Source organism: Trypanosoma theileri, assembly GCF_002087225.1.
Source record: "Trypanosoma theileri isolate Edinburgh chromosome Unknown TM35_Tth_5_V1, whole genome shotgun sequence".
Lineage (NCBI taxonomy): Eukaryota > Euglenozoa > Kinetoplastea > Trypanosomatida > Trypanosomatidae > Trypanosoma > Trypanosoma theileri.
In genome coordinates, this window is record NW_021639847.1 from 699,342 (window position 1) to 716,657 (window position 17,316).

Sequence of the window (17,316 nt, forward strand, 5' to 3'; positions counted from 1 at the left end):
TTTTTTTTTTATCCTTTAAAAACAATACTGTATTGTATAAGTTTAATTTAGTTTTCTAACAGGTTAAAAAGGAAAGGAAAATGGGCGATCGCGAGTTATCCGAGTCTGAAAAGGCGATTGAGCGCTATAAGGTAAAGAAGCTCATTCAAATGCTGGAGTCTGCCCGTGGTATGGGAACCAGTGTGATCAGTATTTACATGACTCCAAAGGAGCAAATCTCTGGCATGGTAACAAAGCTGAATAATGAGTATGGTACGGCCTCTAATATTAAGTCCCATACGAATAAATTAAGTGTACAGAGTGCTATTACAGCCTCTCTTGGACGTCTCAAACAATACAATCGTCTTCCACCTAATGGTCTTCTTTTATACTGTGGTACGGTTCTCACGGCGGATAATAAAGAGAAGAAGCTTACACTTGATATTGAACCCTTTAAGCCTGTCAGCCGCAGTCTGTACCTTTGCGATAACAAGTTCCACACAGAGGAGCTACGCCGCATGCTGGAGTCAGATGAAAAGTTTGGTTTTATTGTAGTGGATGGCAGCGGCACCACCTACGCCACTCTCTGTGGGAGTGTAAAAGAAAAACTAGGCTCCTTCACCGTTGAGCTCCCCAAGAAACACGGTCGTGGTGGTCAAAGTAAAAACCGTTTCGCCCGTATCCGTATGGAGCGACGCCACAATTATCTCCGCAAAGTCGCTGAAGGCGCCACGCAACTTTTCATTACAAACGACCGCCCCAACGTTGTGGGTCTCGTGCTCGCCGGCTCTGCGGAGTTTAAGGAGGTGTTGTACCAGTCCGACCTCTTCGACCCGCGGCTGAAGGAGGTGGTGGTGAAGGTCGTCGACGTGGCCCACCCCGGCGATGTGGGACTCAACCAGGCGATCGATCTCGCCGCCGACGCCCTCACGGGGGTGAAACTCGTGCAGGAGAAGAAACTCCTGCAGGGGTTCTTTGATCAGATCGCCTGCGATACACAGTTGTATTGCTTTGGAGTGGGCGACACCATGCGTTGTCTGGAGGCCGGCGCCGTGGAGACCCTCATCGTGTTTGAGGACTTGGATTTGTTGCGATACACCATAGCGAAGAACCGGGGAACAGAGGAGGAGGAGGTGACGGTGCACATCATGACAGAGGCAGAGGCAGAAAAGGCAAATATTCACGTACATGAGGCTGGCAAAGCACAGAATGAAATTGAATCCGAGAACTTTGTGGATTGGCTCGCAACGAACTACCAGAAATTCGGTTGCACACTGGAACTGGTGACAAACCGTAGTCAAGAGGGAACACAGTTTGTACGTGGATTTGGTGGTATTGGAGGAGTTCTGCGGTATAAACTCGACCTGATGGCACTGCGTGATTCAGAAAAGAAGGAAGAAGAAGAAGAGCGCATCGCTGCAAATAACGAAGACTACGACTTTGATGATGACTTCATGTAAGGGTGTATGTTTTTGTTCTCCTTTTTTTTTTTTCTTCTTGTTGTTTCCTGTTCTTTTTGCTTCTACTTTTTGTTTTTGTTTTTTTCTTCTTACTTACACACACAGTCTCTCTCAATCTCTATCTCTTTCCAATTCTACATCTGAGCTTGCTTCTTGTGTGCTGTTGTTTTATTATTATTACTATTATTATTATTATTCTGCCCATGTGCCAGTGCGCTTGTGTGTGTGTGTGTATGTGGATGGAGTGCGAGAGAAGTTGAGAGTGAGATATCTAAACTTTAACAGTTTCTATATTATATATATATATATATATATATTGTATGGGTAGTGTAAAGAAAAAGAAAAAGAATAAGGAAACACCAAAGAAAAAAAACAAGAAATGACCAGAGTAATAAATTAAATTTAAAAAAAGAAAAGAATATGAATAATACGTAAGTATTCAGAAATGCAATCCTGCAATACGTTGTTGAAGGAGAGAAATTATTCGGTGATGTGTAACTGCATGTCATATCAAATGATTGGGAAGAGAGATATATTTATTGTGTAAGTGCATGCTTTTTCACTCCCCTTCTCTCCCCCTGTCTCTCTCTCTCTCTCTCTCAAATTTTTTTTTTTTCTTTCCGTTTCTTTATTTCTTTCATTATTGTTGTTATTAAGGACGGGAAGTGTGTTTTTTTTTTTTGTTTCGCTTAATCGTATCTCTTGTAGACAAAAACAAAATATGAATAGTATTTATCGGTACCTTGGAGAAGTATGAGTCCCATTGTCATTGTGAAGACCGTCATGAATGATGATATTCACATCACAAGAGTGAATGGAAAGCGAAGATATGGTCCTTCTTGCCATTCTACAAAAATAGTTGGACACTGTTAATACAAGAGACACATAAGGAGATGGATAAAAGAGAAGAAAAAGGAAATCCTTCAGTTATTTCCTTTGCTTTTTTTTTTCCTCTATTCCCATTCCTTTTTTCTTAATATGTGTGTATGTGTTCGTATATATGTATATGTGGATGTCTCCACTTAAGGGAGAGTGGTTTTCGTTCTCTGTTTCTCTCTTGCGTCTTTTCTCTTTACATTCACATAATTGTGTACAATACGATGAGAGTTAAGAGACACTCAGTTGCAGTAAAGTAAAGTGATTTAGTAATAAATAAAAATATAATAATAATTCCATAAAAGAAAAAAAAATAGTAATAATAATAACTTCTACTTGTGCTGTATACATTCCTCTGATAAATATTTCTTTGATTTTCTTCTTCTTATTTCTAGTCGGTTACTCTTCAGCCCCTCAAACAAGCAAATAAAAAGAAAGAGAGAAAGAAATAGATGTACCAACAAGAGACATGCTTTAGTGCCGCTAACACTCCTTTATTCGCCCAAATATTTGGTTCGTCAAGTACTACAGCCACACCGAGAGAAACTCCATATATTGACAACTATGCACATCCTCGAAATAAATCTCGCAATCAAACTTCTTCTTCTCCAACACATAGAGTTGTAAGAGAAAATAATCCTGCTCTAGCTATCTTTCCCTCTACTATTATTACTACTACGACTACTACTAGTAGTGATAATAGTACTTCTGTTGCAGCTGGGGATCGCTGTAAAGAAGAAGAAGTCTCACATCCTGCCGTTCACGACGGTGATGTCTCTATACATGAGAATACATGTGATAAGATAGATGCCGATAGTGTTGAGGAGAGTACATTGCATACTTCTAAGCAACCCGCTTTACCGTTTAGAGAAGTTATGCGGGAACTTGAACGTCGTTTTGGGGAACAAATGGAAGTTCATCGTGGTCTTAATACGGCTATGCGACAATTAGATCTTCTTAAAGGTGAGATATCTCTTTATCAATCAGAGCAGCGAACAACACAACTGGCATTGATGATACAACAATCAACTCGTACATCTTTTCAAGACGCAGCGAGTGCGAATGCTGCTATCGCTGCAGCTACTGCTACTGCTAATGCTATTAGTACTAATACTACTAATATTGGTACTCTGCAAAGGAATCAAACCACAAACAATACAACATCAAATACTACTACTAATTCTAATGCTAATGCTAATGCTAAAGCTACTACTAGTACTAGTACTAGTAGTAGTGCTGCGACGACTTCACCCTTTTTGCAGCAAGTGTTAGAGTCTTATGCGAGAGAGCGTGCTGGTGCAAAGCATGGAATAACTGTACAATCACCACCAAAGATTGAAAAACCACAAAAACCTCCTATAGAGGTGATTCGTCCACCGGAGGAACCGAAACCATATAAACGTGTATATTTTGTACCAGTGGAAAAACAACAAGATAGTGTGAGTGAGAGTACCTTCTCCGATAGAAAATATAGTACTAATACCTTTTCAAGTTCCTCAAGTTCTTTTCCTCCTCCAGCTGTTGCTTCTGTAAGTACTACAGAGATGTCGTATACCGATAGTTTCGAGAGCAGCGGTGGTGTATCTACAGATATCTCTGTATCGCTTGCATCTCAAAACAGCAGTAGAATTTCATCATCTATAATAAGCAGCAGCAGCAGCAGCAGCAGCCGTAGTAGTAATAGTAGTAATAGTAATAGTAGTATGTTGTCTTCCACTTCCTCTATTACGGACCTGACAGAAACGGTGGCACCGTCTTCTACAGTAAAAGGAATGAGTGTGATACGTACACAGCAGAAAACTGGTCATGTTGATGTTGATGATGCGCCGCTGTTGGCTGGACTGCGAGAGTTTCACCGTGCGTGTAATAGTGCCAATCGTCTTCTGCAGATGGTGCTTGGATCTAACGGAGATGTGAGGAAGTATTGGAGAAAGGGAGATGTTGATAAGAGATCCGATACTGGATCTTCTGTAAAACAACAAAGATTGATGGATAAGGTTAAGAATGATGGAACGGGAAAGGAAAAAGATGATGATATGAATAATGATAATGATGATGGTGATGCATGGTTAATTTCTTTACAACGTGATGTTGCTGATGTTCGTAAACTTCGTAGTTTCGTAAATCACTTGCGTAATAATATAAAGGCAATGGATTATCAATCTAAACTCCAAAAGGCACGACAGAGTTTATTACGAAAAGCTCAACGCCTCGCCAAAGCACGAAGACGAATGCAGCGTGAAAAGTCTACATTATCTGATGTTATGGATGATATTGCAGATCTTATTCAGAGTGATTCTATTAAAGGAAATGGTAGTGATGTGATAGATGATGTGGCAACTGTTGCTTCTCTTAGTTGGGGAAGTCAAATAGACTCTGTGGAGGATGTTATTGATGATGATATTGATAATGTTTATGATGCTGTGGATGATTCAAATGATGATATAATTATGGATGAAGTTAGTAATGTGATGGAGAGATCTGATATAATAGATGATGAAGTTTTGGATGAACTGCAAGAACCAATGACTGCAGGTGGTGGTGGTGATGATGATGATAGTAATAATGTGGAAGATATTATGAGTGAATTCCCTAGTGGCATGAACTTATCACGTGCTGAAAGTGAATTTGCTAATATTCTTGCAGAGGCAAGTGATATTAATGACATAATAGAAGATGAAGTTCCCCTTCCAAGTAATAGTGTCTCTGTTGTAGAAGAAGAAGATATCATCATCCCCTCCTCTGATTCCCCTTCTGCGGCTGATGTTATTTCTACAGATGATGAAATCATAGAGGAAGACGGCGGTGTTGTTCACACTTCCGCTGTTGAAAGTGTGAGTGAAGAAGAGATTCCCACCTCCTTCACAGAAGTGATGGACTCACAAGATGCGGATGTCTCTTCAGTGTTTCCCGCTTCTACGGCAAGTGAGAAATGTGAGATGAGGCCCGCGTATCAAACAATAGAGGCGGCAATATGTGATGAGAGCGACTCCGCAGAAAGTGCTCTTTCAGCATTAGAGAGTGAAATAGAGAAAACAAGGAAAAGACGTACAATGGCACTATCAAATGTACATCCGCAAACCTTTACAGCACTTTACTCTCCCGCTGCAGTTCCAAATAATAATAATAATAATAATAATAACAGTGAGGATAATGACATGGATAATGTGAGTGAATCCTATGAGGATGCGGAAGTACATACAAGAAAAACTGGTAGTACAACTACAGTGGAGGAAAGAAAACACTCATATATTACTGAAGGTGAGAAGGAAGATCACGTATCACTGCCAGTAGTGGTGGAAGAGACATCGCGAAAGAATATTCTCTTATCAACATCTCCTACAGATAAACGTCTTTCTGCTTCAGTAAATGAAACTCTCCTTGGTGTGACTCCAGCAACAGATAAGAACACAGATGTGAAAATGTATGCAGCTGATGATCTCTTATCTCAGTTGGAGTGGAAAGAGCGACAATTGGCTCTCTTCCGAGAATTACGACTAACAAGTGAGGCTAATGATATGGGTGATAAACCAATTCCTGATGAAAATGAAATACCTCTTAAGGAACGATCTGAATATCACTGGGGAATGGTGGAAACATTACTACAGTGCCGCTTTGGCTCTGCAGCAGAAGTGGTATCAAGTGGAGATGATATCTTTAGCTATGATGAAATTAGTTATTCTGATTCCAGTGAGTATGATGATTACGATGATGATGATGATAGGGAGGATAGTGATGATTCTATCCGAGAGACTTTTTCACATGATGGTGATCATAACAAAGATAACCGAACTAATGTACTACAGAGCATGTAGTTAAATTTGCAATTCTTTTTTTTTCTGCTTTTCTGGGAATCATCTGTTGTTATTTATCCTTTTTTTTTTTGTTTTCTCTCTTCCCATAGATGGATCCTTATATAAACATAGAACGTTCTGTACGTATATACTTTTCTCTCTCTCTCTCTCTCTCTGCGTGTGTATATATACACATCATGTAGGGTTATTTACTTTTGAACGTACCACCTTATATATATTTATTTATTAATTTATTCTCTGAGTATATATATCCTTCTTTTCTTTTTACTCATTTATTACTTGTTTACTCCTCTTTTTCTTGTTGCTATTCCACTTCTCACTAATAAGCGGCGGCGCACCCACGCAGAGCCAACGCAAGAAAAAGAAAGAAAGAGGAAAACAAAGATAAATTTTACAAAAAGAACAATAGCAACAATAACAACAATAACAACTAATAATAAAAATAATAATGGGGAAACCCAAGTGGAAACGTGACCGCTCCGCATTTCTAGATGAGGATTGTGGTCAAAATGCCCTTCAACTCGCAGCACGCGGCAGTACTATTATTGTGGAGATATTGCGACTCTCTGCACACATACCGTTGGAGTTTATTCGCCCTACAGAAACGGAGTACGCTGCTATTATTACGGACTTTAGTTACTTTAAAGCACAGGATGAGTTTGAAAAGAAAATTCAGAATTCTGCTGAACTTTTACATAAGGATGAAGTCTTTTCTACAACTCATATGGAACTTCTTGATCGTTTCTTTAAACTTTTTCGTGGTGTTTATGGATATGTAATGGAACTAAACCGATTTATCGAAGAGATACGTGAAGGGATGTATATTTCACAAACGTTGGAGTCTATTTTAGTAAATCTTGATGGTAAACAACTTCTTTGTGAAATTTTTCACTTATATGGTGTAATGTTACTATTATTAGATCACAAAATTGGAGGTAAAACACGAGAAAATCTTCTTGTGAGTTACATTCGATATAAAGGAGCAGGAGAACCAAATATGGTGGAAGTAACAAATTTATGTCGTGCGACTGGATATGAATATGGACAAGCAATACCCGAATGTTATCCAGTATCATATTTTAATCGTATTCCTGTGGATAAGGAAGTTATTGGTATGATTATTGGACGTATTCGATCTGATGATATTTATCAAATGGCATATAATTATCCTGCCCCAGAGCATCGAAGTGCAGCTTTAGCATTACAAGGGGCAGCATTATATGTATTGTTATTTTTTAGACCAGAAATATTACATCATGAAGGTCCAGTTATGCGTGAAATTGTTGATAAACATTTTGCAGATAATTGGGTAATTAATTACTATATGGGATTTACAGTAGATCTTACGATTGCTTGGAAAGATTTTAAAGCGGCAAGTGCTGCTATAAGTGGAACCGTTGCTTTGGAAAATGTTTCTTATCATCTACAGCGGATGTGTAGTAGTATCTCTACTCTTAATACTTCTATAGAAGAAGTTCTTAGAGAAGGTGTTTTAACAGAACAGTATGTTTTGGATAATATTCACTCCCTTTTATTACCTCGTATACGTGAAGCTAATGTGGTACTTCGTTGGTTTATTTTACATACTACTTGGAGTGGAGCTTCAACTCCAATGATTGAGAAATATCGTCGTAGTTATGAAATTATAAAATCTGCTATTACAAATGATGATATTATTACACTTCTCTTACGTACAGCACAATTAGAATTTACCCTTCGAGCTATGTTTACATCACTTTTAAAAGAAAAACGTATGAAATGGGAATCTTCACGTGAAGAAGGGGCAATAAAAATGTCAAAGTTAGCGACATTTTTCTCTGGTGAACATGTACTTAGTGATAATGTACGAGATACACAGTTAGAAGCATGGTTTACTGAAATTTCAGATCGTATTAATGGACTAGAATATAAAGATAGTATTACAGCAAGTAGAAAAATTCAAAAATTAATGAAAGCTCTTGAAAATGTTCAAGAATTTCATCAAATTGATAGTAATTTACAAGTTGTTCAGTTTGTTCAAGAAACACATTTTCTATTGCGTCAAATGATACGTTATATCAATATTGAAAATAAAGTATTAATTACGATTGCTACGGTAGGAGATTTATCCTATGCATGGGAACTTATGGCTACTTATGGTTACTTTGTTCAAGGAATTCAAAAGAAAATTAAACAAAATCCTGAATTAGCAGTTCAAATGCGTGCGGTATTTGTAAAACTTGCATCTTTATTAGAATTACCATGTAATCGTATTGATCAAGGAGCCCAAAATGATTCTCGTCTTTTAGCCGCTCTTGAAAGTACATCTGAATATTATTCTAGTGAATTAGTGGCATTTGCACGTCGTGTTCTTCATGTAATTCCAACATCTATTTTTCACGTACTTCGACATATTATGACTATATTAACAAATGGATTAATAGAATGTCCAACAAAATTACCTCGAAAAGAATTAAAAAATGAAAGTCAATTAGAAATAAGACAAAAACTTTCTGCTTTTACTGCAGATATTGCCAAATATGCAAGTGGTATATTAGCTATGGAAAGTACACTTGTAGGAGTCATTCAAGTAGATTCTAAACAATTATTGGAAGATGGAATTCGAAGAGAACTTGTACAACAAATTACACATGAGTTACATCAATCATTACTATTTGATCGAAAAATTCCTCCTTCAGCAAAATTATTTGATGAAGAATTGGCTCAACTTGCCCGAAAATTAAATGGTATTCGTGCTTCCTTTGAGTATATTCAAGATTATGTTAATGTTCATGGACTTCGTATATGGTTAGAAGAATTTTCTCGTATTGTTAATTTTAATATTGAAATGGAATGCAATGCTTTTATGCAGAAAAAATTATATCCATGGAAGTCACAATATCAATCCGATAGTATTCCTATTCCTTACTTTAAACCTATGAAAGAAACTTCAGTGTATAGTTTTCTTGGAAGAATAGTACAACATTTACTCGCAATGACAAATCCAGCACGATCTATTTATATGTCAGCCTTTGGATCATGGTATGAACGAGATTCATTGGAGGAAATTGTTGGTACACGTACCTTTACAAGTATTTGTAATGCCATTGGATCTATGGGTCTTAGTGCTTTGGATAGACTCTTTTGTTTTATACTCGCGAAAGAATTGCAACTGGTGTTAAAATCTATTCGTGCTTCTGTTGAACATGTGGAAGAAACTGTTACCCAAATAGCTGAAGAATTATGTCCTGTTAGTGATACACCACCAAAAGCTGTGCAAACATACAAAAAATTAATAGAAATACTGAATGCTACTACTACTAATACTAATACTAATACTACTGTGGATGATGATAATGTTGGTAATAGTAATAGTGGTGGTAATCATTTTTCAGAAGTGACAGATATTTTAGTACGTGTAGGGCGTATTCAAATCATGCGCAGTATGATTGCTAATGAATTACGTTCATTTTGTAAACTAAGTAGTGGTTCTCTTTTTGCTGCACTTTCTACGGCGAATGAGGCACTGTTAACAGATCTTCATAATCATTATCATGACCCGGATAAACATCCAATGCCTGGTGATGTTATTGCAGTCATATCACCATTTCTTGATTCTGTTGGTATTAGTGATGCCAATACCAAAGTATTTGTAACACCTAAACCAATTCCCGTTATCGTATTTTTTCTACTTTCATTAACATTACGAAACTTACCGCGTATGCATTATGATGAACGTTTCGCATCCACCACACCTGCTCAAACACGAGAAAACATTGACCCAGAAGCTTTTGTACGGGGTCTCTCACTCTTGTTAAAGCAGTTTCACTCCGACCAATTGGTACTCTTTATGAGTCATCTTTCCCAGGCTGTTCGAGTACGTGTCTGCGCTTTTGAGAACTCCAAGTCAAACTCATCCCGTAAGGTTGATGAAATATTACCTGTAGAGGCGGAAACACTTACACATATTATTCACGGGTTGGCAGCATCATCCGGGGTTTCTGTTTTGGATTTACACCGTACATTGCCAGCCACACTCTGTGGACCATTCCGTCTCTTTACACAACGGAAAAAGAAGTAATGATTGGAGGGGGTGCTATCATGGTGATTTTCTCTCACTTGCTTTTCTGTTCTTTTTTTTTTGTTTTTTACCCCGTATGTTTCTATTCCTCTTTGTGAGGATTTTCCCCTATTTATTTTCTGTGAATGATCTCGTAGTATGAGAATTTATCGTTGCGCTGCATTTCCAAAAAAAAAAAATTATTCTTTTTCTTCTTATTTTTGTTCTTGTTGTTTTGTTTATATTTTATCTCTTCGGTATGCTTGTTTTGTGATCTTTTTTACATCTGAAGTTTCTCAACTCATCTATTTTTTTTTTTTTTTTTTTGCCTTTCTTTGAGGAAGTCTCTCACACCCTTCCCTTTTTCCTTCTTATAACCACTCACACACGTATATACTACGCAACAGGAGTGAAAGAAAAGGAAAATAGTAAGGATATTGCAAATACAGAAAAAGAAAGAAAGAAAAACTAAGTGTTTTTTTATTTTTTACATTTTTTTTTTTTTTTACAAATGATAAGGAGTACAGAACTTGAAGTGCAAGTGGAGGAGGCGCGGCTTAAATTACAGGATCTTAAACGCCAACTTCGTGAAAAACGAGCCAGAGAAGCATTGGAGGAGGCATCAGATGAGAACAATGTTAGTAAGAGTTATTACTCCGATAGCAGAGATAGTAGTACAGATGGCAGCCATAATGATGATGATGATGATGATGATGATATCAGAAATGGAAGTAGTGGTAACGGAGTTCATAAAGGTGAAGAAGAACTTCCTCCATTTATTTCTGCTGCTAAATCACTTACAAAGGAAGAAATAGAACGTTTCTCACGTCAAATGTTGGTAGAAGGCATTGGTGCTGAGGGAATGGAGCGGATTCGCAAGGGTCGTGTGTTGCTATTGGGAGCTGGTGGATTAGGTAGTACTGTGTCGCTTTTTCTTGCTGCTGCTGGTATAGGGACATTGCGCGTTGTGGACTTTGACAGGGTGGAACGGAGTAATTTGCACCGACAAGTTATACACCCAGATCGTAGAGTTGGATATTTAAAGGTAGATAGTGTCTACTGGTCCTGCCAGGAGCTGAATTCAGGTACTATTGTAGAAGTGAAATCCGTACGACTTGACGCTAGCAATGCTGAAGAGCTGATGAAAGGTTATGATGTTGTGGTGGACGGTAGTGACAATGTTGCGGCTCGTTATGTAGTTAACGATGCGGCGATGCGGCAGGGTATTCCTCTTGTGAGTGGTAGTGCGATGCGATGGGATGGACAGTTGTCGGTGTACGGTTACGGCGATGGTCCGTGTTATCGTTGTCTCTTCCCTGTTCCCCCGCCAGTGGCTGCGGTGGGAAGTTGTAATGATACCGGTGTGATGGGGCCAGTGCCCGGCTGTATTGGATGTCTGCAGGCGCTGGAAACACTGAAGATACTCGCAGGCGCCGGGGAAGTACTCGCAGGCCGAATGCTCCTCTTTGATGGACTACGGGCAAACATGAGAGTAGTGCAACTGAGACGCAGACGAGAGAATTGCATTGCATGTGGGAAAAAAGAAGAAAATAATAAAACGTTATTGGAACTTGCAGCAGAGCGACCAGAGTATGATTTGGTTTCATGCGGTTTGACTGCTGCGATTCAAGCTAAACTTCCTAATGAGGCACGTATCACACCACGTGAGTTTTATGCCAAACTGCGATCTGTGAAGTTTTCTGCCCCGGACTCTCTTGTATTAGATGTACGCACGAAAGAACAGTACGATATGGCACACCTCCCTGGTGCACTCTCATTACCACTCTTGCAACTGCAGAAATGGCATCGTGATGGTGTTCTTCGCGATGCCTGGATGCAGTTCGTCCAAGAACATTCTGTTGGTAATGTTGATTGCAAAAATGTCTATGTTGTGTGTCGCAGAGGTGTTTCTTCCGTTGCTGCAGTCCAAATCCTTCTTACACTATATCAAGAAAAAGAAGAAGAAAAAGAAAAAAATGAGGACCATATCAATAGTGACTGTAAAGGAAACAATAATGATGTTGATGATGGTTCAAAAAAAACTTCCTTGAAGGGACAGTTTCGTTTTATAAACGTAGACGGTGGGCTAAATAGGTACCACTACGAATCGAATAAAAAATTTCCTCTTTACTAAGTGGGAATACGCGAGAGTTTTTCTATTATTATTCTTAATCTCTGTGTGCGTGTGTGTGATAATGGCTTTACTTTGAAGGTGTTCTTCATAGTAGTCTCTAAAACTGCTTCTACATCTTTATATTGCAAACTCCTCTTAGCGAAAGCAACTGTTTGTATGTTTTTTTTTTTTTTGTTGTTGTTGTTGTTTATGCTCTAATTATCATCTGCATGAATTCTTTTATTATTTTTTTTCTTCCTATTATTATTTTTCTTTTCCTTTCCTTTCTTCATTTTATATTTAAAGAGTTCAGGGAAGGACGTAGATGCATAAAATGAGTACACATGACCCTCAGTTATCCAAATTATCGTCATTAGATGATTATTTAAGCTCACCTGTGTCACCACCACCACCCCCAGATGATGATAATGATAATGATAATAATGACAGCAACAAGGGAAGTATGAGGAGTAGAGGGAGGAATGATCCTGATAGAAAGACACCATCCATGTTTAGTGTTGATTCTATCAGTGAAGCTGGGCGGTCACAAACAGTTATCAGCACCACCGTGCGGCAGCCTGTTGCAAGGCCGGGAATCTCTGCTAGATCACCAACAAACGTTTTCTCATCAGCTAATGAGATGCGGCAATATCAAATCCCAAGAGCAGCCGCAAGTGCCACCACAACAGTACCAACGATGAGTACTACCATTAACTCTCGCCGGCAGCAGTCGTTGGGAGGTTCGTTAGATGATCTTCCATCACTCCCATCTGCTGCTGCTAGTCGTGTAGTACGGGGGGCAACCCCTGTTGTTAGCGGCGGTGGTCGTCGCGATGGACCACATGCGGGAATAACACTAGAAGACGTGAAGAACGCTGTTGAACGGAGGAGACGGCAGTGTCGTTCTGCAAACTCCACACTTCACAATTCCTCTGAGGTGGTGTTTGGGAGCTCCCAAGAATGTGCCAATGGGGAACAACTGGTTGACGAAAAATCAGAAGATATGTACAATCTTGTACGGTGCCCGGAGGTAGGACGTGGTGTTAATGAATTTGTGGCTTCTTTTTTATCTGCGAATGGATACCACGGAGCTCTGGAATTATTTAAAAAACGTCTTCCTCTGGCTGAGCAACAACTCCAGAGTTGTCTACACCATCATAATCACCACCAACAGAAGCAGCAGCAGCAGCAGCAAAAACAGGATGAGAAACAACAGATATCTTGGGGTAAGAAAAACATTACGTCCGTAAAACCTGAGGATAAAAATGATACCATGGTGTCTTCTCCGATGTATGCCTTTACGAATGATGATCTCTTGCTTTTCGTGATGGATTCTGTGAGACAACAACAAATGCTTGATGATAGGCTTCCATGGCGGGAAATCAATTGCAGGAGTAAAGATTATAGACTAGAACCTTTAGAACATCATCAACCATATCAAAATGAAGTTACAGGAACTGAGGGAAATGTAGGTAACAATCAACAGATAGACAGTAGAGCCGTTGGTGGTTCCCTAGATCTTCTTATAGAAGTGCTTGTTCTTGTTGAAACTGATACCCCTTTTACAATAGGAATGCCTATATTCAATTATACTAACATTTTTATTTTACTCTCTTCTTTATTTGTTATGCCTGAAGTACTTATTGTGAGACTTATTCGGCTTTTTCGTCATATCCAACAACAACTTCCTTTGGATGATAGTCGTTGCGTGTATCTACAGCGTCGTATTTTACAGTTTATAATCGCATATTGTAAGTTTAACGAAGCTGATATTACCTACACTCTCCTTGAACGACTTGAGAGTTTTTTACAGAGTTATAGTACCCCACAAGCAATGAACCAGTTTACATTTGAATCTTTAAGCACAACCTGGAGTAGTACACCATTTTTACCATCTACTAGTAAATTACCGAGTGTATATTCTACAGTGGCTGTAGAAGTTTCACTTCGCTTTAACGAGTTATCAGTGTTTATTAAAGATTTATTAAAGAAAAAATACGTTTTAGTTCAAAATAATTCCATCACTCCTAATAATACTACTAATTGGCAAAGTAAATTAGTAACAGCAATTAAACCGTTAGGTACACTTTTATCTGGAGCAAGTAACGGTAAAAATAATAGTAATGAAACACAGATGGAAGGAAAAACATTTTTACTATGTGACACAATTTTATCAAAAATTGGAAATTATACCGAAATTGTATTCACAAAAGTAAATGTTGAGACTCTCGCAAATCAAATGTGTCTTCTTACATTTCGTTTATTCGCTAATATTCACTTGCGAGAGTTGCTGAATAATGCATGGTGTGATGAGATCATGCGTCTTAGTGTACCGTATCACCTATCACGTTTTATCGATTATTTTTCTCATTTGCAACAGTGGATAACAGTACTTATTGTAAGTCCCAAACGGTGGTCTGAATGTCAATCTGCCATGCAACAAGGTGTGCATTTCTGTCGTCTTCTATATGAAAAACAAAACTACGAGGCAGCAGCTGCAGTCTTGGCTGGACTACAGGACCCAGCGGTTTGTACACTCGAAGAGTTATACCGCCAGTACTTTAACCGTCCCATGCTGGATAGAAAAACGCAAGATATATTCTCTACACTACAGGATTCTATGGACCCATTTGCTTCTTCTGAGAGTCCCTCATCACTGCGATCCATCAGCAGTCGCATAAGTGCCGGTAATATGGAGGCACCGATGATACCACTTATCGCACCCATCCTCGGTGTGCTTTTCCGCACAGAGGAGTCAAAAGGAAAAACTGTAGAGGTTAGTGGAAGAGACAGAATTCCTATTATAAATTGGAGCAAAATAGTGGCACTTGCCAAAACAGTATTTATCTGGCTTCGCTGCCAAAACACACCATACAATTACACCCTAGATCACAAACTACAGTTTTATCTTTGGCAAATGTCAGGTCACCAGTATTTTAATAGAACTATAACAAATCTTGCAAAACAGGAACGAGTTGAGTAAAGTTAAATGGAAAAAAAAGTCTATAAAAACATTATCGGAAAAAAAAAAATGCAAAAAAAACAATCGAAACAATGATGATAGAACAAAACGTTTCTTGACTTTTGAACAGAACTATAATGAATTCTCTTTTTTTTTCCTTTATTCCTTTTAATAAATGAGAACAGCTTGGTAGGTAGCGAAATAAGAAACTAACCTGTTTTTTTTTTCTTTTTCTTGGTAAGAACATAGTAATGAGTCGTCCGTACAGCAAGCAAAGAGGTGGAGGTCGTGGGAACTATGATCGTGGCCCCGGACAGAGGAATGACAACCAAGGGAATGGGCGTGGGGGCCGCTGGCAAGGACGCGGTGGCTACAACAACAACAACAACAACAACAAGAATGGTGGAGGAGGAGGTGGTGGTGGTGGTGGTGTGGCGACTTCTGTCATGACGACGCTGTTGGATCTCCTCTTCCAGAAGTCGTCAAACACCATCTTCGACCCGAGCTCCGGTATGCTGAATCTCTCCAGCTTCCATGAATCACCGGACCTTGCCAGTGTGCAGCGCAGCGTAGACTTCAACAGTGTAGCATTTTGTAAGAGCCTGGTGGATGTGATAAAGAACAAGATTGGCACATCACTGCGTATTCTCGCGCTTAACAACAACAGCATACGGAAATTGACGGCGTTTCTAGCGGCACTGGAGGAGGCCGATGTGCACCGCGGCATAACGGCGATTTCGGCTACGGGGAACCAAGTCTCAGACCTCACGTTTCTTGGTCCGCTGAAGAAGTACGAGAGTCTTGGGGAGTTGCTGCTGGAGGGAAACCCCGTTGCGAAACGCGGTGACTACAAGACACAGGTGCTCAAGTGCCTGCCGAAGCTCATGATGCTTGACGGCCAATTGATTGACCGTGCCCTCCTGCGGTTGCCCAACCCAGTTCCGTCCACTCTCAACGATATGCAGGTAAACGTACTGCGTTTTCTTGAGACTGGTGTGTTCGCCGCTGCTGCTGCGGGCAACTACGATGCACTTGTTAACATGTACGGCCCAACGGCGGTGTGCAGCGTGAGCCGTGCGGAGGAGCCCATCCCGCGACACCTGCCGCTCGACGCGGCACACAACTGCCAGGCACTGAGCGGACCCCAGCGAAACATCATGACCAACGACTTTGTCCTCCTGCGCAAGCACGTCCAGTGGCGAAACCTTCACAGTGACGTGCACTCGCTGCGCCACGTCGCCATTGGGCGTGCCAAGGCCTCGCTGGCAATCCAGTCCATTGGCGGTGGCACCAAGAAGTTCATCACCGTGTCGCACGAGCTCAACGGAAACGCCAGTGTGGTGTTCCTCTCGCAGAACATGAAGGTTCCTACATGTGTTGTGACGATCCACGGCAGACTCTTTTGGCACTGGTCCCCAAAGAATAGCGACGGCACCGACGTATTTACGAAGGCGGAGGCACCATTCTTTGCCTGCTTCTTTGACCGCACCATGACGCTGCTGCTAGACAGTACCGGTAGCACATGGACCATCCAAAACGATATGGTTTTTCTGCGCCCTGATCGCACACTGGTGCGTGGGGATGGCACTGCGAGCTCTCCGCTATTCTTCGCGAATGAGGCGTCGAGGGTGGAGACGATGCGCCGCCGCTTCATGCCGAAGGCCTCCCCGGAGGTCATGCGTGTTGTGATTGAGCGCCTTGGCAGCGATGCAGATGTTCAGGCGTTCATCATGGGCCACCTCGCGACGTTGCCAGAGCAGCGTGTCGCACAGGCAATGACAGACTGCGAGGCTATGGCGTCTATCCTTGCTGGGTGATGACACCTGCATTGTAGAAGTACGTAAGTTTAATGAGACCTCATTGTGGAGATGCTCAGCCCTCTAATATATATATATATGTATCTCTGCGTATATCACTCCGTCTTACTCTCACTATTTTTCTTGTTCCTCTTAGTCATCTTAAGAAGGTGGGTGAGGGGAGGGGGTAATCCGAAAAAGGGTTGCCTCCTCTAGTACTTTTCTGAAGTGCCGCTGCGTACCGCCAGGGTCAGCGTTTGCAGAAGACTCTGATGA

At 40.3% G+C, this 17,316-nt stretch overlaps 6 protein-coding genes across 6 annotated transcripts; all 6 read left to right on the plus strand.

The window, feature by feature from the left end:
* Window positions 1–80: 80 nt before the first annotated feature.
* TM35_000053580 (eukaryotic peptide chain release factor subunit 1) lies at window positions 81–1,439 on the plus strand (the record flags this gene model as incomplete). The annotated part of the gene is made up of 1 exon (XM_029023013.1): window positions 81–1,439. One exon carries the CDS (start codon window positions 81–83, stop codon window positions 1,437–1,439), a length of 1,359 nt encoding a protein of 452 aa, XP_028885828.1.
* Window positions 1,440–2,767: 1,328 nt separating this feature from the next.
* Window positions 2,768–6,130, plus strand: TM35_000053590 (putative RNA-binding protein; the record flags this gene model as incomplete). Its single annotated transcript, XM_029023014.1, has 1 exon — window positions 2,768–6,130. The coding sequence occupies one exon, from the start codon at window positions 2,768–2,770 to the stop codon at window positions 6,128–6,130; it is 3,363 nt and encodes a 1,120-aa protein (XP_028885829.1).
* A 448-nt stretch (window positions 6,131–6,578) lies between these two features.
* On the plus strand, window positions 6,579–10,190 carry TM35_000053600 (WASH complex subunit strumpellin; the record flags this gene model as incomplete). The annotated part of the gene is made up of 1 exon (XM_029023015.1): window positions 6,579–10,190. The coding sequence occupies one exon, from the start codon at window positions 6,579–6,581 to the stop codon at window positions 10,188–10,190; it is 3,612 nt and encodes a 1,203-aa protein (XP_028885830.1).
* Window positions 10,191–10,680: 490 nt separating this feature from the next.
* TM35_000053610 (putative ubiquitin activating enzyme) lies at window positions 10,681–12,303 on the plus strand (the record flags this gene model as incomplete). The annotated part of the gene is made up of 1 exon (XM_029023016.1): window positions 10,681–12,303. One exon carries the CDS (start codon window positions 10,681–10,683, stop codon window positions 12,301–12,303), a length of 1,623 nt encoding a protein of 540 aa, XP_028885831.1.
* Window positions 12,304–12,616: 313 nt separating this feature from the next.
* TM35_000053620 (uncharacterized protein) lies at window positions 12,617–15,265 on the plus strand (the record flags this gene model as incomplete). Its single annotated transcript, XM_029023017.1, has 1 exon — window positions 12,617–15,265. The coding sequence occupies one exon, from the start codon at window positions 12,617–12,619 to the stop codon at window positions 15,263–15,265; it is 2,649 nt and encodes an 882-aa protein (XP_028885832.1).
* Window positions 15,266–15,495: 230 nt separating this feature from the next.
* TM35_000053630 (nuclear RNA export factor 1/2) lies at window positions 15,496–17,061 on the plus strand (the record flags this gene model as incomplete). The annotated part of the gene is made up of 1 exon (XM_029023018.1): window positions 15,496–17,061. The coding sequence occupies one exon, from the start codon at window positions 15,496–15,498 to the stop codon at window positions 17,059–17,061; it is 1,566 nt and encodes a 521-aa protein (XP_028885833.1).
* Window positions 17,062–17,316: the final 255 nt, after the last annotated feature.